This window comes from Anopheles nili, chromosome 3 (assembly GCF_943737925.1).
Source record: "Anopheles nili chromosome 3, idAnoNiliSN_F5_01, whole genome shotgun sequence".
Classification (NCBI taxonomy): domain Eukaryota; kingdom Metazoa; phylum Arthropoda; class Insecta; order Diptera; family Culicidae; genus Anopheles; species Anopheles nili.
The window spans coordinates 9864475-9891921 of record NC_071292.1 but is presented as its reverse complement, the minus strand read 5'-3'; the positions used below and the strand labels follow the sequence as shown (position 1 = coordinate 9891921).

General features: G+C 48.0%; 2 protein-coding genes across 6 annotated transcripts; one reads left to right on the top strand and one right to left on the bottom strand.

Annotated features, from left to right (window-relative positions):
- Positions 1–343: 343 nt before the first annotated feature.
- LOC128726901 (phospholipid phosphatase homolog 1.2 homolog) lies at positions 344–22009 on the top strand. The gene is made up of 6 exons (XM_053820747.1): positions 344–674; positions 15834–15988; positions 18243–18401; positions 18483–18553; positions 20465–20762; positions 20841–22009. Exons 1-6 carry the CDS (start codon positions 584–586, stop codon positions 21009–21011), a joined length of 945 nt encoding a protein of 314 aa, XP_053676722.1. The 5' UTR covers positions 344–583; the 3' UTR covers positions 21012–22009.
- On the bottom strand, positions 22006–27192 carry LOC128726900 (peroxisomal multifunctional enzyme type 2-like). Of its 5 annotated transcripts, XM_053820742.1 has the most exons (8): positions 27154–27192; positions 26846–26933; positions 25773–26471; positions 25185–25699; positions 24518–25115; positions 22765–22950; positions 22469–22702; positions 22006–22396 (listed from the first exon to the last, which is right to left on the bottom strand). In XM_053820742.1, the coding sequence occupies exons 3-7, from the start codon at positions 26425–26427 to the stop codon at positions 22488–22490; spliced, it is 2169 nt and encodes a 722-aa protein (XP_053676717.1). In that variant the 5' UTR covers positions 26428–26471; positions 26846–26933; positions 27154–27192; the 3' UTR covers positions 22006–22396; positions 22469–22487. The 5 variants fall into 5 exon arrangements, with proteins under 5 accessions (XP_053676717.1, XP_053676716.1, XP_053676718.1 ...); XM_053820741.1 differs by having other exon boundaries at positions 22006–22702; XM_053820743.1 differs by lacking the exons at positions 24518–25115; positions 25185–25699; positions 25773–26471; positions 26846–26933; positions 27154–27192 and adding an exon at positions 23820–23914 and having other exon boundaries at positions 22006–22702.
- Between the last annotated feature and the right edge of the window lie 255 nt (positions 27193–27447).

Here is a 27447-nt window from a genome sequence, read left to right as displayed (position 1 = left end):
CAATTTGACCCCACGGTATCAAGTGCAGCGAGTAAGAGGAATTGCGCTTTGTTTGCTTGCCTTTTTCAACTCCTGCCCATCTCCCGAGTGCAGTGTACCTTGAGTTCCCCTCGATTTCGCGTACATCGTCAACACGAATAGACACCCCGGCCTGAGGGGATTGTGTTGTTTATTGGCGCAATCACAACAATCTGCGTGGTGCGTTTCACAGCCTCCTACGAAACACGGGTCCCCAAGCTGTCAAGCTGTCAGTTGTACAGTCTGCCGCGTGAGAGTGGATTTTTAGTGGATTTCGTGTTCGTTAATTTCGGTGATCGCGCTTGCCAAAAGGGAAGTGCTCGATTTGGGCGCGATTGTTTCCGTGTTGGCGTGGTTGATTGTGTGTGTGCGTGTGTATGTGCACGGTGTTCGGAAATAGGAGCAATGTGGCATGATAACGCCCAGTACCGATAGTGGTGGTGTTGCACTTGCGAAATCTGCGTAGTAGGCTAAGCGAACTGTCAAACCCGTGCGGTGTGAAACTTCGAACTTCGAGAGACATAACACCCTGCGAACCGAAAAAGTGGCCGAAAAGGAGTCGAAGATGGCTGACGTTGAGTCTCAGAAGATCTGCGGGAAGGCGAAATCCAAGATCACGCTGCCTGTGGCCGTCGACGGAATGATCCTGGTGCTAGGTAGGTGGTTGCGGGAATCTCACCTTTACGAACAGAGGGGAAAAGAACCTTTACGAGGAGAGAAAGACCGGAACCTTTCCTCCGAACGGGGTTATCTATAACCCACTCGGTGTTTGCTCTCGATCGAACGCGTGTTGAACCACCAGAATCGGCCAGCGATCAGACCGATAAGGATCGTTCACACGCGTTCAGAGGAGCATAGAAGCAGTCACGCTTGTCGATGGAACACCGACGGAGAGGGTTCCGGCCAGTGGCTGCCGTGCCGGCGGGAATCATAAACGGTGTGGGTCGGAAAATCATCAACCCCTTGCCGGCTGGACGGGCTCGTTAAATGGTGATCGCCAGTTTTGGAACTATGGCTCATCAAGAGCACTTCAAATCGTATTGGTTGAGTTGGTTGGAGTGATGAGTTTTTGTGCGTGGATGAAAAAATAACAACACCGAATTGATAATGCAATCAGGCCGGCGGGCTCGACAGAGCAGGAAGCCAATCCATTAACGGTGTTTTGATCTCGGAAAATCGTTCCGGTTAGCTGTGGAAGCAGCTTGTTAGCTTGAAGAGGGATCTCGTGTAGTAGGGACTTTGTTTTTGGTCTTCAATTATTTGTCTTGGAGTTTGTTTAGTTGAATTTTTTAAGCCATTCTTGAGACTTTCTATTCATTTTATCTAATTTCTATCAAACAATCAGCTCCATAGGCTAAATAGGCTTTTTTGTACAGCAAAATTCTCCTCGAATGGGAAAACCTCCACGTAATACTCCACGAAACTCGCACGCTCGAGCTGCAGCTCGGAACATTCAGGAGCCACCACCGTAGGCTTAATCTTATCAATGACATTTTTTTGAACACCCCAGCCAAAAATAAAGATTCATCTGTGACAACGTGAATCACTTTGGGGACGTGCACGCGCGCGAGGACATCGTTCGATCTTTCGTTCCAGATTCGTCCGAAGGCTTCTGGAGGCGATTATTTCGTTCAATAAATTGTCCATCCCACAACGGGCTGGAACGGCTACTGACAGCGACCTGTCAGCGGACCCTGATGCCCGTTTTCTCGATGCACATTACATCTTCTTCCGCTGTCGCAAGCACGTTCCGCATCGACAATAACAAATTGCACAAATTTTACATACAACCCATGGCGGTGATTCTTTCGTAAATGGGAAGACAGACAAACCATTTTTGCTCTTCGAATCACCAGGGTGTTTCGTAATGGAAGGATTCGCTTTCCACCCACCGACCCGAGTGGGATTTTGTCTTCATGTGCCCTTCGCAGCCATGGCAGTCGACTATCGCACGCGCACATAATGTCTCTTACGTCGCTTGTAAGCACGGTTGGGTGCTCCGTTGTCATGTTCGCTTATCATCATCGGGCATGCCTTCAAAAGCCCCCCCTTCTTGAGCTCCACTATCAGATAGCGCTTTTTGCCTGGCATCTTTTGATGGATGATACGCTCGGGGTCGTTCCTCGTTCGTGGCTTCTTTTATTCTTGCGCTTTTATGCTTGAGCAGCTCCCCCCCAATCGAATACTTTAACATTAATTATTTAACCAAACCTGGCAATCGGCCGGTTCGGGTCGTGTTTGTGCTAATTTTTATTACGATTGCCATCGCTCGCAATGTGTACCGTTTTTATGAGGAAAAAAACACTCCCTGTACACTGCCAAAAAAAAATCGTGAAATCAATCCATGTTCAAAATTTTACGATACGATCACGATACTCCTTTGCCTCAGATTTTGGCCCCGATCGTGGCGGCATGCCGCAGCTATTTCGCCTCATAAAACACTTCCCATCTTTCGCTCCCGGTCGGTTCGGAATTGTTTATTTGAATCGAGCCGTTTATTGTATCGTCATTCGTCGCCCGGAGTCAAATGGTGGCGCGGAATCAACGGAATAAGACATGGGCTTGTCAGTGGCCGGTTCCGACGGAAGGAAAACAGGGATCGACTTCTTGTGCTAATTCGCACCGGCACTCGTTGACGCGGCATTTGCCGTTTCGAGAATGCCGTGGCCTCTCGGAAGCATCCCTACCGGGAAAATGGCATTGTTTTGGCCCCTCCGAGAGGCTGTGTTAGAAGTCGTACATCTTCTCGCGGAGGGATTGCATGAGGTGTTATTGTTGTTTTTTTTTCGTTTCGCGTTTTTTCTTGGCTCCTTTTATTTCCACATTTTATTACCCTACCGATCCGTTGCTAAATGATTTAGGTGCCTCGGGTGGTAACAAAAAAAAATAACGACAACCAGGCGGCAGCACCCAATTCCTGTCCGGGGGCCGGATCGGATGTGATTGGAAAAGTCATGTTTTCGATTTTGATGCCATCTTTCTCACAGCCGGAGGGATTGTTTTTTTTTATTTGAGGAGGAATGGGAAGAACCGATTCCAGCCCGCGGTTGGAACCGTTTATGGCCTCGAAAATCGCACCCAACTCCTTTCGGGAACTGTGTGTGCGCGCGCGTGTGTGTATCGGTTTTCCCTTTCGGAAATCTTTCCCCCAAAACCTCGACTGTGGCCGGGGTTCTGGTTCTGTTTTTATCGCGCACTAGGGTTTGGACTATTTTCGTTCCATTTCAAACACAGCCCCCGGTGCGGGTTAGGCTAGGTTCCGTTTTGCAACTTTACGACTTTCCTGTGCCCGAGAGGATGCTGCCTTCTGCCCACCGGCGACGTGTTCTCGGACGCGTGTAAATCATAGCCACCGCCATTGGAAACCACGTCGAAGGAAAGCGATCATATTTTACAACCGTCGTTCCTCGACCGCGTTCCTTCCGCATTTGCCCGGTGGCCGGCAGAAGTCAAACATTTCTTTTCCGAGGGATTTTATTTTTCAGGCCACGACGAGGCGACGGTTTCATTGTGCCGACACCAAAACAGACCCATTTGTTATCGTCCCCGTGGCCCCCGGGCTGCATTAGCTGCAGTCTTTTAGCCTTTTGCCTGCGGAAGATCACACCCCAGCGCCAGAAGCTGGGTAATAAGTCTCCCTCGAAAATCTCTGCCCCCGGGCTGCCCGAAAATCTGCCCGCTTTCGATCGGTATCTATGCTAATTTCGTTTCCGTGTCGGTTGGACAGACGAGCCGGCTCGAAAAGAGAATCGAACAAACAAACAAAAAAAACTTAACGCCCACCGACATTTAATCGGCCATTTATAATTTTCCACCCTCACAAAATGCGTGCGTCCACCGTTCCTGATCTCCGGTACTGGTGGAAAGACAGAGGAGGAATAAAATATATCATAAAAAGTTTAACTTCAACGCCTGAGACAGTTCCTGGCAAAGACGTGCCACCTCACCGGACGTGCCGTTGGTCACCGTTTGTTTGGTGGCGACTCGAAACCGCCGGCGGATTTACTTCAAAAGAATCGAGAGAGAGAAAAAAACCACTCGCGATAGCATCGCGAGGTAGTTTGTTCGAACGCCTACAGTTGGCACACCTGAGGGCGCCATTTGGGGCGACCATCCCTCCGTATCTCGCCCCACCCACCAGGTGCGTCGGAATTAGCGTTCAACATTTGGCTTACCTAATTGTTCGCACTAGAATCAAGGCGGGACTGATGGACGGACTGAAGGGTGAATTCATTGTGGCGTTGAGCGCACGCAGGTCGTGCCGAAGCGTGAAGGTTTGTCTATGAGTTTTGTTATTTTTTTCTTGTTTTTTCCCCGCGCACTTCATTGCATTTTGCCGCCCGGGTTACGAAACGCAAGAAGAGCTTCCTCACCGTTGGAAGGACAAAATGCATACGAGGTTTAGTGGGTTTTGTTTTAACCCTTGTGTGTTGCGACGATTGTGCACCAAGAGGTTCGCTAAATTCAAGCGAAATGCTAAAAATGTTCAGTTTTCATGTTATATAAACGAAATTTAAAGATCATGCTAACGTTGATCGTCCAAAACCTCTAATTCGCTCCTTATGATAAGTGCTGAAGAGAAACAAAAAGGATCAGACGCTCAGCCTTGATCTCTATTTTGCTAGTGATTCTGCAAAATTCAAAATGTCAGTTTTTTTACTGTTTCTCCCCTTAATAAGCCGCTTCATCCGCGAACAACCCCCCCGAGGGGTTTAGATCTAACTCAAAACGACCGAAACAAAACAAAACTCGCGAGGCTCTCCCTGCGACAGTACGCGGCTTTTGTTTATGCTTGCCGGGTTCTTACGCAAACGGTGGTGTGCATTTCTTCTTTTTGTTTGACCAAACAAATCCAAACCCCCGGGGATGCAAAAGCAAACACCACGGGGACACGCTCGCTCGGTAGCCAACGGGGTGGCCAAGTGACATTGGGTGTATCAACAACGCTTGTGGCAGGCTAACAAACGAGACCAAGCGTTCGCTTTGGTGTCGTACGAAACCGTCGACGTGTAATCCGAGAGACGCTTTCTTGACGGTGCTCAAGCTCGGAACCCGATACACCCGCGACCAGATCGTTGTAATATCGTAAAAGTAGTGAAGAAACACCACTACGCGAGAGGTGCTGCGAAGAGAAACGAAAAACTCGCGATCGCGAAGTCGTTTTGCGTAAATGAGTGGCGATTAGCGCGCGTCGGGAAGCTTCCCTTTTTCTTTTCGCTGATCGGCAATTTTATACCGCGCTCTTTCATCTTTTCCCGGTCGGCGGGTGAACAAACTGCAAAGGGCGTCGTGAAGCCCTCCCGAGAGAGCAGGGAATAAGTCAGAAGCTGGACCAACTCAGAACGCAAATGAAGCGTTACGAAGCGCGTGTTTGTCACTCTGCGCCAATGCACTCGCTGCAGAAGTAAACGACGAGGATACGCATGCACTCGGGAAGTTGGCCCCTGTGCCTTGACGCACACACACACACACGGGTGCGTCTTATCAGGCCCCGTTTCGGACGACCAACAACGGCGTGAAAAATGGCAAAATGGTCCGCCATGTTCCATGCCCGGCGCGGCTAGATGTGGTTGTCGTCTAGCCGGCAATTAAATTTATGATTCTTTCAAGCGTTCCGACCGAGCCCTTTTCCCGAGTCGTCAGTACCTTTTGGCTCCTATGCTGCCATTGTGCTGGAGGAGCGATGAAAAATGGTCTGCGGAAACAGGGCTTGTGTGCCGTACCGGTGATGCCGCGAAGCAAATGCGGTTCCGGCGATTTCATGCAGTTTTGCGTGAGCCTTCTACCAGGGATAGGACTCTTTTTTTTTATTCGCTCACCCAAGCCCTGCTCGATTCGGGCCCGCCGGGTGGCATTGTTATGTGGCCGGTGAAAGGCACTCCAGGGCTCCGGGTTGCATTTATGCAGCAGTGCAGCACGCAAAAACCCACGTGACTAATCGTCACGAGGGGGTTTGGGCTTTACTTGCAAATTTTATTTGCACCTTTACACTGCAACCGCTGTAATGGTCTCGGGAATGTAAATGACGCATTGCTCATTTACTCAAAACCGATTGAAATGGAAATTTCCATCTCCATAGCAAGTCGTCTTAACGATGGAAAGGTATATTACAATTTGTTTCGTTTACGTTTTCAATCGCGGTAATAAAATTGTCACCAACAATAAGAAAGACACACACGCTTTTACTGCACCATTCGGGCCATTGTGCTTTGTTTTGTGATAACTGCATACTTTCCAATATCCGGGACCTGGGGTTTTATGGGTAAATCGTTAATCGATCTTCGACTCCCCTTCGATGGTTTCTCTTATCAAACGTGGGCTCGCCCCACGATTAGACCTCGACGTTCAGGCACATTTATCGGCGTCTTTTCCTGGGCCGGGTCGGATGATCCATCCATCATAAGGGCTTGCGGAAGATTGAAAAAGTAAAAAGAAGCACAACCCTATGTCGAAACACGCCGTTTTCGAGGCATTAAATGGTGATTAGAGACGGAACCGCCAGTTCTTTCCTTCCACATGCCACATCCTCGATGCTCGGGGTCCAAATCCCTAGGCGCCGTCACCGGAGTAAATGCATTTTCCATGTTAGAAGAAGTGGCTGCCTCCGGATGCCACCGTTCGGCCTAAACCCACTGGATGGCCATCATTAGCGACAACCGCACTGGAATGGCAAAACACTAGCCAAACAGGAGGGGTTCAAACGAACCACGTCCGCGCGCTTGGTTTGCTGGAAAAATTCCCTCGCAGGGAAAATAGCGGTATGTGGAAAACCGGCAACCCAAAACCCCGAATGACTGACGTGTCAGCAATTCATCAATCAGCGCCACGGAGAACCGATTGTTTGACCCGCGTCCCATGGGGTAATGATGCTCGTTGACACGTAGTCGAGTGCTACTGCTATTTTGCTGCTGCAGCAGGAAGAAAGAAATGCATTCCACGTGCCAGAGACGTGCTCGGGCTACGAGCGAACGCATCGATTCCTCGGAACAAAGTGGCTCTGTGGCTGCATGCCGTGGTGTAAACCGTCCGTCTTGGGATCGCGGGGGCTGGAATTTCCTAATACGCGGAGTCGATCCCGAAGCGGTTTACAACCCCTTTCAAGGAGGCGGGGATAATTAGCTTGTACGGAGTGTGTTCGAAGCAGCAGCATCGCGCTCTGGTGACATTCTTCAGCTGCTTGGCTGTGCCAGTGGTTCTCCATCGGTGCTTTAGCCCAAGGTCTTCTGATGCTCACCTCATGAAATATCCATTATGCAAGCTTAAGAGATTATGCTCCCAAAGGACATCGAAACCCCTTTTGTTTGTTTTCAAACCAATTCCTAATGATCGTTTAATGGGGAGTTGCTCTTACGGCGTGCTCTGGCCTGGTGCTAATCAGCGTATTTTATTTTGAAAGATTGTAGCTTAATTTACTCCATCCAATGGTTCTTATGTGCAATGCGCAGAAATTCTCCACAACGAGATAGATTCGGCTCCGAACGGCGAGTGGTTAAGATGCGCTGGAAAGCTGTGCCGCAGAAGGGTTAAAAATCCCTTACCATGCTGCGGGTATTGACAAATAAAGCATGTGTCTAGCTGAAAGGGCACATGTCGGCTGCGAGTCCCTTTCAGAAAAAGAGGTAACCAACGCGCGCGTGCGCCCGGTTCCGGCTGTGGTATGCACCGGTGCATCTCGTTGCAAGGAAATGCATCGTGATGGTGCCTCCGAAGGGAACAAACAAATAGATATGTTTGATTTGTTTGTTTCTTACCAAGCTTGGCTCACCATTTTTTTTCTCTTTCTGTCTCTCTCGCTGGACGAACACATGCGTTCACCCGGGTGTGATCGCGTCTTTCCGCGTCCGAGAGATGTTCGTGACGAGATCAGAAGTGCTAGGATGTCGCCAGCAGGAGCAGTGCCCTACCACGGGGCTCGATGATTCACCGGGTGGCTGGCAAGTGTGCTTTTCTTCGATTATGGCTCGATTAGCCGTTGGAAAACGCGCGTGCAAGCGATCGAGCAGCACCCGCGACCTCGAAGCGCCACGTCACTTGCGCCTTCCATCCAAACCGGCATCACGATCGGGAAGATCGCGTATCACCCGCGGGTGTGCGCATTTTATCCGGAATGGCGCGTGAATCAGGCGGTGACGAGATTCTCTGTTACTTTATCTTCAACCCCTCTCCCCCGTGACGACATTCCACGACCGCAGCCGTTCCGTGTGTGACTTCTAGTGTTACAATGACGAACCAACGCATGTGTGGTGGATGGCCATTTCGATGGCAGATGGATCACCCTGTTGAACCAGTTTGGTTTGGTAGTGGCTGCCACCGGGGACGGGCCGGGATCCGAGGCGATATTGATCATGCAGCGGTGAAATTGATCCACCCCCGATTTGTGCGATGCATACTGATTTGATTGATCGAGCGGAGGGGCAAATAGTTTTATCAACGCAACGAACCTTGAAAGTAGGGCTTTGTTTCACAACTCCATACCGATTCGAGTTGTGGTGAAATGTTGAGCGGGTTTGTACGGAGAAGCGCACCACCGAAAGAGATCGGTTTCATGTGTTGAAATGTTTTATGGATTAAAATATAACGAACCAGTTGATGGATCACCCTGTTGCGGTCGACTGTGTAAACACGCTTTTTTCTGTTTTGTTTTCAAGATGGGGCATACTTAATCGGATTCGTGAATATCCTTCTACAAAGGTTTAGATCATACGAGAAAACTGTGTTGAAAGCACCCTTTAGGTTTTTTTTGCGAATCATTTCAACCCTTCACATCCCGAAAACCTTCCCTTTTCACGCTGCTCTCCAGAGAATCGTGCGCATTTATGACGACCCAAGACAGTGCAGGCAATTGTTTATGGAAGATGCGTAATAATTCCCTGATGCTGCCACCTGGATCGGTTTCTGTTCTCACCCCTTTATTCAGCCAAGGAATACGGTATACACACTCACACACACAAAGGTCCTAGGGACGCACGAACGAAACTCGATCTTAACTGGGAAGAATAGGAAGGAGATGAAAAAAGGCTCTGTTCTCCTCAGGGATTGGCTCACGGTTCTCGTCACGCTGAGCGTTTCTTCGGCGGGGAAACTCTAGACCGGCGCCGTACCGGAATGATGGCCACCGAAAAGGGGTTTGGTCGTATTTATTTCCTTCAATCCTAACCGTAGTAATACGATGAGCATGATGTGTAAGCTGCTTTTATGTGATGTAATGGGATGATTGACCTTTCTGCAGCATGTCTCCCGTTTGGCTACGTAGCTTTGAAACTTAGAGCAAACTTTTCGTGTCGTTTTCTGGACGATAATTAGCGAGATTGGACGCCAAAACATTTACTCTACGTTTAGTTTTATAGTGTTTCAGGTTGGTGCTCAAAATTTTCCAAAAGAAGCTATATTCGTAACTGTATATGATCCGTTTTCGGTCCTTGATGCGCCGCAAACTTGTTGAACTAGACAGAAAACATGGCATTCGTTTCTTGTGCTATGTCTAGCACCGTGAGGCTCTTGCAAATATTTGTTTTTCCCGTTTTCCGTAATTAACATGGTGCGGCTAAAAGGCTAATTCCTCTACCTGTCGGCGCTAATTTGACGGGGTTCACATTCCACGGCAATTAGGAAAACAGACGGGTTGTTGTGTACTGTTCTGGCACATGTACAGACGTCTAGTTTGTATTGATTGTTTTCCGCTGATAGAATGCCAAACAAGCGAACGCTGGTCATAATGGCCCGAGAGCTGATGAAAATGTTAAATTTGAAAACGATTGCCTAACATAAAGGGGATCGTTTAAATTTGTAAAACAAAGTTCATCGCTTGTTCCTCGGGGTAAAATCGGGCAGCATGATAATCGACCATCCTTCGGGGTATAACCCAAGCTCACTGATCAGGCCGCCCCAATCGAAGGTATAGGGTTTATGATCGATTGCCATTTCCTGCGCCCATGGCGGATGTTCAACTTTCGATGTTACAAAAAGCCATCGAATCCTCTCCAATCGAATCTCTCCAGGTAATTGCAGCGAAAAATTCTCACGATCAAAGTCGCGGCATCATAAAAAAACAGCCTACCGCTCTACCGTATGTAGACCGGCAGGATATCGCGCCGATCAAAAGAACCCGTGTGATGTTTAGCTGTATGGAGCAAAATTATAGGCTTTACCGGGAAGGCGAGCATAATGGGGCATGAAATAGCACGCTGAGCGTGTTCTTTAATGTGTCGCCGCGAAACAGTACCAGTCGGCTGGGTTGTGAGTGTGGAAAAATTCGCAAATGGGCGACATATTTTTTTTTATCGCACTCATAAACTGCAAGCTTAGTCGGCATCGAACCGTAGGTGGTTGATGTTTTGTAGCAAGAGTGAAAAAATATACTATTATAATGTTGGCTTAACTTGCGGTGGCATATAGTTTATTTGGATTATTCGATGATGCAAATGGTGCGGGTTGGATTTTCGCACGAAACGAGCGAGCTCATTCGTTGGGATTTAATTGGCAACGAATCGGCGACACGATCTTGATCCTTCGCAGGGTTTCAAATGTGTTCGCCAGAAGCACGATAGAGCTAACGGGCGACTGATTTCATTTCATATTTTTGGTGTCATTTCTTGGCGTCAGCACCTGGCCATGCAAATGCATGCTCTGGGGGCTGAGATATGCGACGGACGTATCGAGTTTTTGCTTCGATATAATTCGAAAAAAAACCTAGTGGGTACCATGTGGAGATGAAAAGACATAAAATCGAATCAAAATTTATGAATAAATTAAGCATTGATGACAAATTATGACTAATTTTATATTTTTTTCTCTCTCATAAGCGCTCGTGCAGATTAACCAAAGGGGTCGCGCAGATTGTGTTGGTTTTTTTTTTGCAAATTTAAATGCTAATCCTCGTAAAGCAAATTATGCAAATAATTTTGGGACTGCAGCAATGCTGTTTCTTATATTTTCAACATACTTTTTTCGACCATAAATTTTAAAACTGACGATGTATAAATTCTCTAGCTTAGCGCTCGATCAGACCATTCCGAAATCGCTCCACAATATTCACAAACCAGAACATCTCAAGTTGCATATGAGCCCCCTGAGAGATGCCTCGAGACACATCGGTATGATGGTTGCTACAAAATTAAATGCGTCCCACCTGTGGTGCAGGGCCAAGGTTATAGCACAGCGCCAAGACATCGAAACGCCACAGGCCGTTTCGTTGCGTACCTATTTATTTTGCTTATTATTCGAACAACTTTCCCGCCAGAATTGATACCGTACGGTAAGGTGTGACACTTTGCTCGAACTTCGTCATTATCCCATCGCCCCTGTGGAGATAATTAAATGCTTGGTAATTTCGATTCCGCTTGCGTGCAGACACGGCACCAAGTGCGAACCGCGCGTACTCATTAGCATCGAACTGGGTGTTGCAGCTGCGAGAACACACGCCCTGCATGTGCAATACAATTATGATTTATTTGACGGTTTTTACGACGGCATAATTAACGACGTGTCGTTTGAATGAGTTAGCCGCTTAATTGTTATTTGATTTTTTTTCTTCATTCTCCTCGTTAAATTTACAGCACATTTAGCGGAAGGCGATGGGGTTGGGATGTTGCTCTGGTGGCATTTCAATTAAAACAAACGAGAGTTGCTTTGTTTTTCAGTTCAGATAAAAAAAATCGCATACTTTTTTGCATCCTGATTCATACCCACATTAGTTGCGATGGTGCACCAGTGAATGAGTCACGACGATGCATTAATGGAGTGTAATTCCTTAGCGCCGGAATGAGTCAGTGGAAAGTTGAATCCACTCCACTCGCGTGACATAGCTTCTCCGAGGCGGATTTTAATAAATGCTAAAAAAAACCCCGGGTTAAAAAATCCTTTCAATGAATCTTCCATCACGTGAAAAGGGCGTTCGATGGAAAATAAAACCGTATACAATATGACAACGCAACTGCCGAACATCATTCATGCACCCCGAGTGACTCCCGTAACAGTGGGCAAGCTGTTTATGAACCTCCGAGCGATAATCGTAAATTATTTGCGCAAATGAAAACCAGAAGCACACCCGTTCGGTGGCAGACAAACCCGGGTGATGGTTTTTATCCTTTCCGCGATAAAACCCGTCAAAATATGCGTTTCACCGAGTCGGAGAACGATTTGCGAAACCATCGCCTGGGTTCGCCTGGCTGTTTGGTTTCATATGGGTTCGTCGTGTGTGTTCCATTTCACCCCCTAAAACCTACGTTGACAGTATCACCGCGCCGGAAGAAAGCACGATCGTGGTCGGGTGAATAATAATAATAAAAAATGATTATCAAAAGCAAGGCCTAGAGCGTTTAGCACATAAATCAGGCCAAGCCCGTCACCGGGCGTAGGAATGCCATAACAATGTCCGCTCGCCAAAACGCGCGCCAAAATTAATGCCACACCAGCTTGACCTACCGGGACCCCGGACGGACGAACCGGCGATCTCGCAGGATCATTTCCCAACTCCATGTGCGCATTCCGACGATAGTCGTCGTCGTCTTCGTCGCCGGTTCGAGTGCGTAAATAGCGGTATACATAGATTCCATCTCCCCGTATGATCGAGCCGCCGATCGAGGGCGGAACGGCGCATAAATCAGTCATCGTTAAATACCATAATCGCGGGCGATGTCGCATGCGTCCGGCATCTGCTTCTAATTTCGAGCTCATTCTTATGCAGCCCGCGAACGGAAGAGGTCGCGGACGGAAAATAAATGATGAGCCGTCCTGTCGGGCCGGTGATGAACGTGGTGTTTGGGAGGGTAAGAGAAACCAACGCGGGTGGTGAGATGAAAACACTCCACCCACCGCATGGGACAATGGGAGGGTTTTTTTTCTTTCGACATCCGTCTTGGATTTATGTGACCGATCTGATTCTTCTTTGATGGTGATGGTTTTTTTTTCTTTTTTTCGTGCCATTTCGGAAAATCCCCTCCTGAGCCGAACACGATTGATAGCGTGAGCATGATCGTAGAGATTTGCTTTCGGAGTTTCTACATCGAAACATAGAACTAAACCCGGGGTGGGCTTATGTTTCGGAACGCGTTAACATTTACCAATGCCTCCGGATGGGGTGTGTTGAAATGACAAAATCACAGGCCAAACTTCGGTACGTCTTCATTAGTGCATATCCTCGCGAACGATCGGGCGGGTCTGCGGAGATCGTCGATGTGATTTAACATCCCTTTGGACGAGGCCTTCGATCCGTTCGACCCGTAACCCGATACTCGTTAATTATCCGCGAGTTCTCGCCGCAAAGGCGACTGCTTAATTACGATCATAAATCGCGTTCGTCGGTTCTCACGCAGGACGCGAGGAACATGGAATTCGCACGCAGGAAAACGATCGCCAGCGACACCAGATTGAGGCGATATTTTGCTTCCTTTTCGTGGCCTCTCCACCGCCATAATCGAAATATTTCGCGAAGAGATCATAAATTCTGCACGCCGTTTTGGTGCGGCAAGCAATCCTTGAATGTCGCATGATAATAAACCCGGCAGGGTTGCAAAAAATGCCATCTGGCGAAACGATCATCATCGATTTGTTTTTTTTTTGTGAAACATTTATTGCTCGTGGAGCTGGTAGTTTTGCAGGGTTTTTGTTTCTTGTTGGCTAGTGGCGCATAATTAAAGCAAACATTTCGAGATGTATCAGGCAAGATAGTTTTCCGATGGCCAACGAAATGAAACAAGCCGTTGTACAAATGTCAACTATCAATCAGTGGGTTTGAAAAATTAAAATCGAAACCTATAGAATATTCTTTCCCACGGCAGAATATACTTCACCCGGTCGCATAATTGTGGAACGTTATTTAATAAGCTAACATAACTGCGTTGCTGTGTCGGCTCACGTGAAATGTTTATCAAACACGTAACGAACTAATCCTCCACATGCCTCCGGCAAACAAGGTCCTGATTTTGTTGCAAGCGCGTATTTTTCCTTTTCGTCCCTGAAGCATCGAGGAAATCCTCACCCAATGCCACAGGCTTCCGCGTGCCCGGTGTTTCAGAATGCCCAGCTCCCGTTGGTTTCGCGCTTTATTACGAAACCCAACCGATAGATAATGCGCGAATGCACGTAACGTAACACGTTTCCAATGTCACCATGGGGAACGACATCAGCGGCAGCTGCTGGAACTGCGCTTCCATGGCTTTTCTCACCGTTTTTCCGGCCCGGGTGCCATCGCCAGGTGTAAACCTCGCTTGCCACGTCCGGTTTGGCGTGAAAACCGGTCAAGTTCGTTGTGGTTGCGGACACGGGGAAGATATTACATATATTTTTGCTGCACTGTGACGCTTCGATCGCTAGAAGTCCTCTGGCCTTGGATGGACAGTTTTAAACTCACCGTCCCTTCCATCAGCGGTGGAAAATTATGCAAGCAAAGCGTGTGTGTGTGCCTTTTTTAAGCGACAATGTGTTCAAGAAAACCCCCCTTCAAGCATTGAGTGCTTCGTCCTCTAATCAGTCGTCACGTCAGTGGCTCTAGGCTCTTGTGTTCATCACGAAGTGGCTTTATTTCAACTAGCCCATTTATCGTCCGCCATTGCTTATCTCTCTAGATGTTCACGTGAAGCAGAAGCCACAGTGCCGTTGGAGGCATGACTCAGCCCAACCGTAAGAAGACGACTAAATTGAAATTTTCCACACCGATCGACCCCCAACCAATAGAGCTGAGATTTTTATTTTTTTTCGTATCGCCTACTCTCGGGCGCATTGTGCGAGCGATAGAGGCAACGCGTCGTTTGTGATGATTGTCTTGTTTCATTCATCGTTACCAGGATAAGGGGATTGTTTTTAAAACATTACCTGATAAGGACATCAGCTCCCGTACGCCTACGTGGTACCTAGGAGCTGCTCCAGCAAGCACCAGAGGTCGTTGGCTTAGCTGGAAAAAAGGAGCTTCGGTACAAATCACGCACCACCTTTTTTGTGTGATGGGCCATTAATTGACTGAGTTTAAACGATTTTACAGCCCTCACGATTGGCGGTGACAAATTAGAATTCCGACACGATACACCCATTTTAGTTCCCATCAGTAGCCTCACCTTCCCATAAACATAAGCGGTTGATCGAATTTGGGCATTTTTGACGGAACAAAAAAGTCAGTCAATGTAATTTATTCCACACACACGCAACGGAAAGGAATTTAAATCGATCTTATCGTGTTGTTTAGAGCTGGCGCCAAACCGCCAAAACTTCCATGTTTGGTGGCCATTTCTTGAGACATTTCCTGCGGCATTCCAACCCAGAGTTTCTTCATCGGTGGGTGTTGTGATGTACATATGCAATCGTTTGTTTTAAAACCACCCTCCGATCGTGAGCGGAACACAAAACGCCGCTTCTGCTCGGTGACGGATGGGCTTTCGGCATCCCATCTGTGCAAGGGGAGTTGGATTTGGGCCGGCTTCCCGGAACAAGCTGCAACCCGGCTGGGAAAGAATGTACGGCGCCATCGCAGCCTGAAAGGGCTATTTTCTGGTCCATTTAATACGGCGGATCACGCCACGGAAGCGCGTGGATAAATCATGCAATGAAAAATCGATTCCCGCGCAATGGAGAAAAAAGTATGATGCAGCTAAGGGCGTGGAACGATCATCGAGCAGCTGTTGCACAACCCGAGCGTCGGTGGTGCGATTTTATGAGACCAAAACTAGAAAGAACTAACGTCAACGGCCAGCCACTTGCCCCACAATGTTAGACAAACACTGTGGGCAACTGGGTGGAGACTGATTGCACCATGCAACCAGATGCATTCAATGTACGTGAGGAACCTAACCGAACCCCTTCTTTTTTCTCTCGCTTTCTTCCAGTCGCCTGCTTCCTGATACTGACCGAGCTGGGCCTGCTGCCGCAAGTGGTGAAACGCGGGTACTACTGCAACGATCAATCGATCCAGCACGTGTACAAGGGTGACACGATAACGACCGTGACGATTCTGCTTAGCGGACTGGTGCCGATTTTTATGGTGAGTATTTTCAGCATTCCAAGCCAAGGTGCGGCAGCTTTTCTTTTCCGTATCTTGCGTGAGGTTACTCGTTCGTTCTTCGAACCACGCGGTGAGCCAAATCGTGCGATAAAACCACGATAAACGTAGACGTTTGTAATGACGAACGGCTAATCTAACCGCCTCCCCGGGGGTTTCGATAGAAGCGTATGGAGCTCGATGTTTTTCAAATTTAGTGGTGTGTTTCTCAAACTGCCCCGAAGCGCCAACGCGGAATGGTTTCATTTAAACATGATCCTAAACGATGGGCGGCTTGGAGGGAAATTGCCCAACAAACGCCCGATCGACCAAACGCGCAGCTTGGACTATGAATATTAATTTAAAGCCGCCCGTTCGGCTCAACACGTTGGGTGCCTAATTATAATAATGATGATAACCGGTAGGCAAAATTTTTCAAACCCGTATCCCTTGTGGCCATCGAAACCAACCGGCAATAATTGACAGCTTCACTGATCCAACTAAATCCACGAGGGCTTATCAACGACGTGCGACAACAAACAACAGGAATCGGATCGCCTATCCGGCCAAACGCACAATAGACGGCCAATCTTGTGCCACCCGCTGAGATGTGAGGTGCGTCTACCGGTTGCAGATGCAAATGCTTTAGGACAACTTGTCCGACAACCATCCGCGGGTTGTCTGGCGTTCCGGCTTGTAACATTGATGTCTCCGTCAGCCCACGGTTGGTGTGGTTGAAGCTTGCTTTTTGTCACGGGATCTTACCACGGACGGGTGATGAGGATCTGAAAAACACAAATCCAAATCCAAAGCCTAGGCGTCGCTGGCACACGTAAATCAACCTTGATTTGTGGGCGCTTTTCTCAAACCAGGGTGGCTTAAAAAATGCGCGATCCTCACGCCCCAACGCGGTTAGAAGATTAGGAGATTTAGCCATCGAAAAATTGAACCTTTACGCGCGCGATATGGTGGCCATAAAACTACCCCCATATCGGTAACGGAGCTAAGCAGCCCAACGATTTCGACGCCCCGGAGGTGCTGGAGAATTAAGATCGTTAGCTGTCGGTTTACGAGGACGACCGGCGATGAATCCGATCGCTTTGATCGATAAAGGGACGATGGGCGATGAATTAATTAAAGGCACCATCGACGGCGAGGCGGGCGCGTCTTGGATATATCGTGCTCGATTATCGCTTTAGTCAAATTAAAGACGAACGGGTTGTAAATTAGACTTTCCCCGCGTGGCCGCTAATGGGGATGTTATTCCGTGGTCGGTTATTGGGCATTGATAGTGATACATGCACAATTACTATTTGGGTGGTAACATTAATTCGATCGTAGCCGTTTATGGCTATCGCTGGACGATTCAATGCATCTTCTTGCGATGATCTTGGGTGTGTTGGGAGAATTTATGTATAACAGAGTCCATCAATCGTTAGGTTGATCATGATCGCAGTCCTGATAGCTGTAGAGGGTTTATGCTAGTATGCTCTCTAGCCGTCCTGCCAAACTCCCTAGGATGTCTCAATTCGTTTCGACAAAAACCCATTCGCATGAATCACATGTGTGATTTGAATTCCACTTAATGGATGTGAAAAAATTTGCATTTTAATTAAATTTATTTTAGTTATTTAGTCCCTGCCCTAGAGGTGTAATTTTTCAATTTCCACGTCACTCCACTTAAGCTCGTAGCCACCACTTTTGCAAATCATTGTTTGCCTAGCGCAGACGGAAGAATGTGGTTTTCACGTTGTACCGTAGTGCGGACTCGAGAGTGGCCGCTGGCTGATAAAATCAGATAAAGAAAACCCACCCATAATTGCCCTCATCACTCGTCTAGAGGCTGCTGATAAAGGCAGACTCGGTTGCGTAAATTGACCGCGCACAACGTGCACACTTTGATTTATCACGCGCTCCGTGTGGACGGGAAGGTCCATTTGCGAAGATGTTTCTTCATGCTAGTTGCTTAGAAGGAAGGTGTCGTGCGGAAGAATAAATGGCACCAAGAAAAGGGCTAAATACCTTTCCCCTTGAGATGCCAGCCATCGGGGCTATCGTCGCGGAAAAGCGCTCTCAACTATCGCCGTCACCGAAGAGGGCATATTAATCAGCCATCAACCGGTTGCTTAAGGGTGGCGTGGGCTCGAGGGTTAGTCGGGCTCCATGGCGTCGTCTCGAAGGGTGCCGTTTCAAGTGCACACGTTCGGTTATCAGTACACCGTGTATAATTCATATGGGATTTTCTCCACTCCTCTAGATATGGCTGTCGGAAGCGCTCCTCTACACGCCATCGATCAACAGCAGCAAAACCGAAACCGAATCCCGGTGTCGCGGATCCTGGCGCGAGGCATGGTACTGGTCGAAAAAGTATGGCCGTGGCCTCATCACCATGCTCGTCATCATCGGCACCGTTAAGGTAAGCGTCGCGTCGCATACACACAAAAACCCAAACACATCCAACCTAACCGGGTGTCTTCCTTTTTCACAATCCGAACAGATTTTCCTTGGCGAGTTGCGGCCACACTTCCTGAACACCTGCCAACCGGACGTGGAGTGCAAGGGCACCGAGTAAGTATCGTTCGGTGGCGCCCACACGCTCAAATTGAGCACAAACAGATGATGGAACTTTTACATCTCGATCGCGCAGCATCAGCACATGCTCTCGCTCTCTTTCTCCATTGACAAACACGTGTGTTGTGCGGCCTAATCTGCAGGCCCTGAACTACTACGTGCCGCAGGGAGTGCACTCGGAGCTAACCCAGAAAAGATGCTCCAGTTCACGGAGAAAAGCCGTAGCGCAGCTGAATGCACTTGTCGGGTTTTGTTTATTGGGTTCCGTTTCAATATTTAACACACGCGAAACTCAAACAGGAGCACGGGCGTGTAACAGCTGACGAAAAAAAAAAACGCCCTGGCATGGCGCATAAATTGTGCCACATGGGGGGTGTGTTTCTAACCGTATGTGCTGATGTGAGAAAAAAAGAACCAAAACCCAGCCTGGAATGAAGTGGATGATCGCTAATATTTAGCTGATCCTCGTTAGCAACCCCTAATGATGCACGGCAGCCTCGATTGTGGGGGTTTGTACACATCCGCATCGTCAAGCACGGTTAATGTAGCCAACCGCCATTATTACACGCGATCGTGGCTCATTGTTTTCACTAGCGCTCTCAACGCACTGTTGTTTGCGTTCGTCTCCAGCGGGTAAAATTCAATATTTAACTGGCCGGTTGGGTTGGCTCGTCGAAAATAAAGGTGCCCGCGGTTATTTGCGCAACAGCGCGACCGCGAAATTCCTCGCGGCAACACCTGAGACCCAATTGGGAGGATCGTTCTCGAGGATCAACGGGCGCGACATCGCAAGCAAGCGCCCCGTCGGTTCCGGGTGACAATAATTCAAAAAAAATGACGGCTTACAGCGAATATTAATGTCCCGTAAAAGGTGAGCATCCTCGTGAAGGTGCGGGAATAACAGACAAAAAAATCCCAAACAGATGGCCATGTTCCTTAGGATATTAAACAGCGCATCATCTCCCGAACCGGACGACAAAGGATCTTGGATCGTGGTGATTGTAGTAGCTTCATAATTGATGATCAAGACATGGACAAAGAATGTGCTGTCTAACATCTCCATCAGTTCTTCCGCGTTTCCAACTCCGGTTTATTTGGAAAGGAGTGGAACGATGGTGCAAAATTTATAATCCCCATTCGCTTTGAGAGCGATCATAAAATCGATCCTTATTAAGGCCACCCCGAATAGATGCTGATTGCTTGAAGCGGCTTTGCGCCGAAACACGCCGCTTGATGATCGTGTCTCATTGATGTGGGATTTTGAGAGAATTATGCTTATTAGAATCCATTTTCGGATATTTTAGAACCCTGCTCATTTTTGTGGTTACACAAAGTGCACGAATTATGACAACGTACCTGTTTTCTAGACCACCGGAGAGTTGTCAGTTACTATGGAAAAAGCTTAAACCAGCGCTATAAAGAATATATTCGCAAAATGGCACGTCATTTCGTTTTATGGATCTGCTTCATTGTAGCTCCTTGTGAAACCAGCATCCCCTTGTTCAGGGTATCGTTGCCCACGAGTGCGCGTTCAGACTTAACCTGTCATAATGGATTTAATAAAGCCATCCGCCAACATGCTTGCAGCGAGCAATAAAACTCCACGGTTCGTCACAATGCATTCACCTCCATTTTGCCAGCATTGGGTGTTAAGTGCACACGGAAATGGTTTATCTCGATCCGCTCTTTTTGTCGACCACATTCGAAGGGGGTCTGTTTGGGGGATATGAATGGGATCATACCTAGGTTGCGTGGCATTAATACGACGTATAAAACGTATCTATGGCGACGTAGTCATTTGAGGTCATACGGGATAATTCAGATCGGACGTGACGGGGCTCCAAGCAGACATTTTCCCAAAGATAGGCTACTTTTGTAAGCGTGTTTCGTGTATTTCTCTCCGACTAGGTATGTCACCGACTACACCTGCACGAACAGCGACGAAAGTCTGTACTTTATCCGCGATGCCAGCAAATCGTTCCCATCGGGCCACGCCGCCATGTCGGTGTTCGAGTCCATCTTTATGATATGGTACCTGGAGAAACGCGTGCCACGATTGCGCTCGCTATTCATCATACCGCTGTTCCAGATGCTGCTGATGTGCTGGGCCGTGTTCTGTTCGTTATCACGCATCACCGACAACCGGCATCACTGGTGGGACGTGTTGGCCGGATCTATTGCGGGTTTCATCGCGACCTTCATGACGGTACGGGTTTTTTCGATGGCGGTTGAAGAGCGTTTTGATTAACCCTCCATTTTCCTGCTATCTCTGTATCTGTTGCAGTGCCGATTCGGATGTCACAACTTCGACGCGAGCAAGCGGAAGCGGAAGTCATCGGTGTACACGGATCACGATCACAAGCTGATCAACACCGGTAGCGGCGGAAACACCATGGGCATGGGAACGCCACTGCACAAGGAAGAAATTAACCTCAATAACGTGATCCACGCCTGACCGCGCGAGTGGAGAAAGATCCTCGGGCAGGAGGCCGCCCTTGCTGTCCGGCATATTCCACACAATCAGTATTTTGCGCTATGTATTGTATGACGACACGTTGGGTGTGTTGAGAGTTAGTTCTAGCATTTTAGGTATTAGGGTTTCGAGAGCGAGTTCTCTGGCTTGCTAGCTTTAGCGCGCCTTTTGCAAACAGAAGGTAAAGTAACACGTTACGGTACGTAGCGAGCCAGGAGGAACCGCGCCTCTTTCATGTCCTTCGCGGGTAGAAACACATCCTGCGAGAGGAACCCCTCCTGTCGAACGGTGACGGCAATGTGATATTATTCCATAAGTAATGAGCGTACGTGCCCAATCCGGAAGAAAATCGTTTTCCAACGGGCCACAGCGAGTGGTGTTTAATTGAAAATTAAATTGAAGTATAACTATTACCGAACCCTTCAGAAGCGGAGGTCCGCGATGAAGCAAAACATGTGCCAAAGCTGAGGTCTGGCAAGAGGCATAGAAACTCAGCAAGTTAGCATGAAAAGTGCGACGAAAATTAAGCGTTGAATAAGGCTAAATTAAATTTTTCATCACAAAAAAAAAGATGATTCGAGATGCGTTTATATAGACATATACATACTTGAAAAGTTTTAAACCAGTCACTTACACCGTTCTGGGTAGGGAGCACGGGACCGAGGTTATATTCTATATTTGCTAAGACGAATCATAAAACAAGTAAACTTAAGTTTTATTATTTATAAACATAAAACGGCATCTGTGTTTTTCATTGAAAGAATAGTTTAAAAAGTAACAACAACCAATTCACAGATGTTTGGATCTTTGGAAAGGTATTTTTGTAATCCATTTAAACCAAGAAATATATAAAAAAAATTGAGAAAAATTAAAGGAACCTTTTTGGTTCGTTTACGGGTTTGGTTTCGTTCACCGGTCCATCGTTGCTTCCATCGATTGTCATCCGATAACGTAACGAAAATACGTTGTATTTTTTTGGATCTTTTTATAAACAAATATTTGTTTCCATTTATTGCCCATAGCCCCGGAATTGTGATTCGTGTCTACAACATGCCAACATGAACAATACCACCAATTAGTCGCAGTAATAACGGTAAAAGAAGAAAATGTGTTTTAAAAACAATACGAAAAGACGAAAATACTTTGCTTGCTGCATCGAAAAGCCATCGCTTTCGTCGCTCGCTAATCAGCTTATCAGTGCAGAGTACAGTAGAAAACGCAAATATAAAATGTGTCCAGTCACGCAGCACACATTCAATCTCCTGCTCCGAGCAGGAAAGCTTGACGTGCGCAGTATGTTCTTGCGTGAGTACGTTTTGCCGTGTCCCTTCGATTCTTTCGCGGTGTGTGACACGTTCATCACCATCCTAAAAACGTAAGATTACTTTGGAAATGTACGCACGGATCCCGATGTGGTAAACGGATCCCAACCAGCCGACCTGAGCGCTGGAAGCTGTATTACAGCTTCGCCTCCGTCTTCAGCAGCGGAGCCAGCTTCTGGGCCAGCATAATGTTGCCGGTGATCTTCAGCTTGCCCTTCATGAAGGCGGTCTGAGGCTGCAGCTTGCCAAGAGCCAGCTCGAGCATATCTGCATCGGCTATCGTCATTGTTGTGTCAGCCTTTCCGCTCTGCACCGGTCCCTCGTACACCTTGGCGTTCTTCAGGTCGAGCACTGCAGTGAACGTGTGCGCGTTAGAACCATGCGCTTGAAGCGATCTTTTGGTGACGACTTACCCCACTCCTTGGCCACTTTGCCACCGCTCGTGATCTTGTACAGGAACACGGCGTTGATGGCCTTCGCCTTCGCTTCGTTCTCCGCCACGCGGTCCTTGATACCGGCGAAGACGGCATCGCTCTGTAGGTCGGTTGCGGAAGTCATGTTCGGTTTCACGACGATCTGCTTGAAGTCCACGTACGCACCTAGACCGTATACGGCAAGAAAAAGGCACGGGAGTTAGACGGACGGAGCGTTCCTGAGTCTTTTGTCCTGCCCCAACGGGTGCTGTGTCGAATCTGTTGCCCTGGCGGATGTTGATATCGCACTCGAATGCATAATCGCCACCCATTCCCTCGTCAACCCAACCGGCCAAAGGTTCCCCCCACCTCCCATTGCTAATTCGCACTGATACGGAGCCGTTGTCAAGCCCTTTAACTCCGATAATCGTACCTTTGCCCCTCTACCACTTCTTATTGTGACCACCAAAACACCGGTTCCTTCGGGCACTGGAGTCCGCGTCGCCGGTGTGGTGGTTCCAGTCAAAAGTCGCTACTTTAAATAAATGCCCCATCACGCACAGCACGCAGAATGCCCGCGCGGTTCACTGCCCACAAACGCAAACGGATTATAAGGAGGGGTCTAGATGTTAGACCCGGAGCTCTCTTATCGGCCTATCCTGTTCTGTTCGGCTACAGCCAGCGGCAAGCACGAACGTAACCGCGTAATCTCAATGATTGCTTTATCGATTTTGTTCGGCCTCAATAACGCACAACCGCACCTTGTTCCCTCTTTCGTGGACGCCGCAATAATTGATAACCCGTCCACAAACGTACGGCTCACAGCGCGTTCTAGCTAGCTACTTATCAAGCAGCAACCCCCCAAGAGGAGTTCCACGAGCACGAACGAGGGGTAGTAGCGAATAAAGGTCAGGATCTATCCGCTGGACGATCAGACCGCCCGCCCATAAAAGGGAGAGACCGGTTGCATGAAATGCACAAAACAACCAAATGTATGAACATACCAAAATGAAATTGCGATAAAAACACCGGAATGGACAAAACTGTTAACTCACCCGGCACACAAACAGCATGAACTTTGACACGGACGGGAAATTAATGAGGTAGGAGAAAAGAAACCTTCCAGAAACACCGTTTGACCACTCGCGTTTGCTCTAGACTGTGCGAGATGTCAAACTGACAGTTGTTATGTTGCGCGAACAACATTGCACAACATCGCATGCTCTGGCAACCATGCTGTATACGACGAAAACATTATGATCTTCAGCCACAGCATGCCGTTTTTTTTGTTAAAGATGATATTAAACAAAATGGTTCGATACGAATTCATTGATTTAAACGTTTTTATACATTCCATAATGATCAAAACTTTGATCCAGAAAATTTTCATTAAACCGTACAACCATGTAAGCATGATCGCCTTAAACATGTTCAAATGGAAAGTAAAAATCAAAAAAAAATATTATCACTCAATAAACCCAATACTCACTGAGCAAATCAGTTCCGTGCTTTTTACTTGAGTATACAAGAGCCACTACGACGAAGCATGAGCCGCGCGTAATAGATCTCCAGCAAGCATCTTGACTGCAATTAATCCCCTCCACACACCAAGCGTCGTCGTAACCGTAAACGTATTGCAGTGTGAAATTGCAGTACGAAGCATTACACAACGCTGCTTACTACTCACGCGTACCGTGGATAGGTGGTCTGTTAAGCGACCTGTTTTGTAAGTAGGTATGAGATTCAGACTTACCCGATAGCACCTCCGTGTTCGTTTCCACGACAACCGTGCGGAAGCACACCCGGTTGTTCGGTTCCTTCCACATGTCGACTCGGAGCGTCTGGCCCGGCAGGACTGGTTTCGAGAAGCGCACCTTAGTCGCACGGAACAGGCTCGGATCGTCTCCGCCATACTGCTTCACGACCGCCTTCACCGAAACGCCCATCGTGCAGAGGCCATGCAGAATGGGAACCTTGTAGCCCGCGATCGCCGAGAAGCTGGGATCGATGTGCATCGGATTCAGATCGCCCGACAGACGGTACACGGCCGCCTGGTCCTTGTGGGTTGGCACCTGCACGGAGGCGTCCGGCGATCGCTTCGGATTCGGTACCAGCTCTTTTACCTCCGGCCCGGCTTTTGTTTTGCCGTTGAAGTTGCCGGCACCTACGACGAACGTCGAGCTCTGGTTACGGGCGATCAGCGTGCCGTGCTCGTCGTACGAGTCCGACTGCGTGATGACAAGCGCACCGGACTTCTTGTCCACTACGTCCAGCACGGTCGAAGTGGTCGTTAGCACACCCTCCGTTGGCGGTGGCTCGAAAAGCTCGATGTACTGTTCTCCGTGCAGGATCTACGGGAAGGCAAAGCAAAGATTAACCAATTTGAGCTGAGCGTGTGGGTAGCACCGTGAGATGCATACATTCGTAAGGTCAAACGTAGTGTGTTTGATAGCGGACGCGGTCAGACTCGATCCCATCACAGCCAGCAATCCCGGCAGAACGAAAAATGTCGGCAACACGGCAAAATCCGGATTGTTCTCGTACAGGAACTTCAGATCAGTTGGATCACTCACGGACGCTCCAACGCCAAGGGCGTACAGGATCGCATCCTTGAAGCCGTAGCGGAACGTTTCGGTGACGGAGTTTTCGTTGTTTTTCCCATCGCGCAGCTTTTCCAGCACACCCACCAAATTTAGGCTCGCTTCACCGATTGCGTTCAGATGGCGCGCTTCGGACATGTCCGTAACGCGGTGCCACACCTGCTGTACGTATTCGGGTGACACGCTTTCATCAATGGCCGTGCGTAGCACGCAGCCCTTGCCGCGCACGAAGTGAACCTTCGTGGCCCAACCAGCCGCACTCTCGATGATGGCTCCCGTATCTTCGCAGGACTCATGGCACAGGTAAGCCACTACCGGAGCAATCAGCTTGGGTTCTGTAAAATGAAAGTAAAGCTTGCATAATCAACACTCTTTTTGCCAACCGTACGTCATGGTAATGGAACTTACTTAGCTCGTTGAACAGAATGTCCGGCAGAATGCCTTCGGTCATTCGCGAAGCGGCCGTCGGCACGATCACATTGCAGTGGACGTTGTTTTTCGCACCCTCGATGGCCACGGTGTTGGCTAGGCCGACCAGACCAAGTTTAGCCGCGCTGTAGTTGGCCTGCCCAAAGTTTCCGTACACGCCCGAGTTGCTCGACGTCATGATGATGCGCCCGTAATTTTGCTTCTTCATCTCCGGCCAGGCGGCGCGCGTCGTCAGAAAGCTGCCCTTCAAGTGCACATCCTGAATCAGGTTCCAATCCTCGTCAGAGATCCGCGCAACGCTGCGATCCCGCAGTATGCCCGCATTGTTCACCAGCACATCGATGCGTCCGAAATTTTCTAGCGCCGTTTGGATAATTTTGTCTCCCTCGACCACTGAGTTGTAGTCCGCCACGGCGACACCACCGGCCGCACGGATCTCGTCCACCACCTTGTCGGCCGCGTTCGATTTGCCTTGGCCATTGAAATTACCTCCCAGGTCGTTCACGACGACCTTTGCTCCGCGCGATGCGAACAACAGCGCGTACTCCCGCCCTAAACCGGCTCCAGCTCCGGTCACCACGACGACCCGTCCGTCGTAACGCAGTTGCTGCGCGTTGTCTTTTGGAGCAACCATGGCGAAGAAGGAGATACGATTGCGGCTCACTTACAGCGATTGGCCTATTCGAAGGAAAGTTAATGTAAATGTGTTGTAAACTGCGATGTCTCAACAAGATTCACTTTCGATTGCAATTTGAATGGTAGTTGAGCTACGCTACTTCGTACGCAGTGGCGAGATGTTGATAAAACCGTAGGAACAAGAACAATAAATAAATCGCGTACTTATCTCACCGTCACTGATAACGGTTCATAACCGGCAAGAAGAAGCAAACCACATTTGCAAGTCATTCGCTTGATACCTTTCGTAGTCCATCAAGATACATATATAATAAGGCGGAGTTAGGTAAACCAACAAAAATTAAAACGCAACGATCTGATAATGGCCAAATAACTAAACAAAATACGCCTGCCTGGGGTAAACTTTACTAATTTACCTTCAATTGAACAATGTATCACAGCAAGCACGCCAGCTCCCCCAAAACGATCTTATTTGCGTAATTCCTTTGCATAAAACGTAGTAAACTGGAAAAACAAAAGCTCTTTCAGCAATTACGTTTGCACGACAAGAGTACAGAAACACGAATGTTGCTTTTATATGGTTATGCTACAGCAGAAGGGTCGAGAGCGGGATACGCAACCCTGAGATTCATTAATACATAGGAATATTGACCAAATAACTACTAAAGACTAACAATTCGTCGAAAATATTTAACAAACCTACAGAACTGCTGTCAGATTTTACCTATAAACAATAGTTATAACAAAATTTCTTTAAAATAACACTGATCAACAAAACCGATCACTAACAAGCACTCTCTGACACATCAAATGTCTCTCATACCTGCTGCTTTTCAAAATTTCAAATTTGTTTATATCAATCAACTTTCGCCGTTAAAAAGCTTGTTATTTCGTATCATTACGTTTAAAAATTGTCATGATTCCAATTACAAAAAGCAGTAATGCATTACATCACGCCTGAATTTGAAAAATTTCTTGTTATTCGGGTTTACTTAATTTTCGAGTTAGCCATTATTCC

Coding starts and splice junctions, on each gene's coding strand:
- LOC128726900 (XM_053820741.1), bottom strand. CDS start 26,427: ATGGTTGCTCCAAAAGACAACGCGCAGCAACTGCGTTACGACGGACGG. Junction 25,700..25,772: donor CATTCTGTTCAACGAGCTAA/GTAAGTTCCATT, acceptor TTCATTTTACAG/AACCCAAGCTGATTGCTCCG. Junction 25,116..25,184: donor CTACGTTTGACCTTACGAAT/GTATGCATCTCA, acceptor GCCTTCCCGTAG/ATCCTGCACGGAGAACAGTA.
- LOC128726901 (XM_053820747.1), top strand. CDS start 584: ATGGCTGACGTTGAGTCTCAGAAGATCTGCGGGAAGGCGAAATCCAAG. Junction 675..15,833: donor CGGAATGATCCTGGTGCTAG/GTAGGTGGTTGC, acceptor GCTTTCTTCCAG/TCGCCTGCTTCCTGATACTG. Junction 18,554..20,464: donor GTGGAGTGCAAGGGCACCGA/GTAAGTATCGTT, acceptor CTCTCCGACTAG/GTATGTCACCGACTACACCT.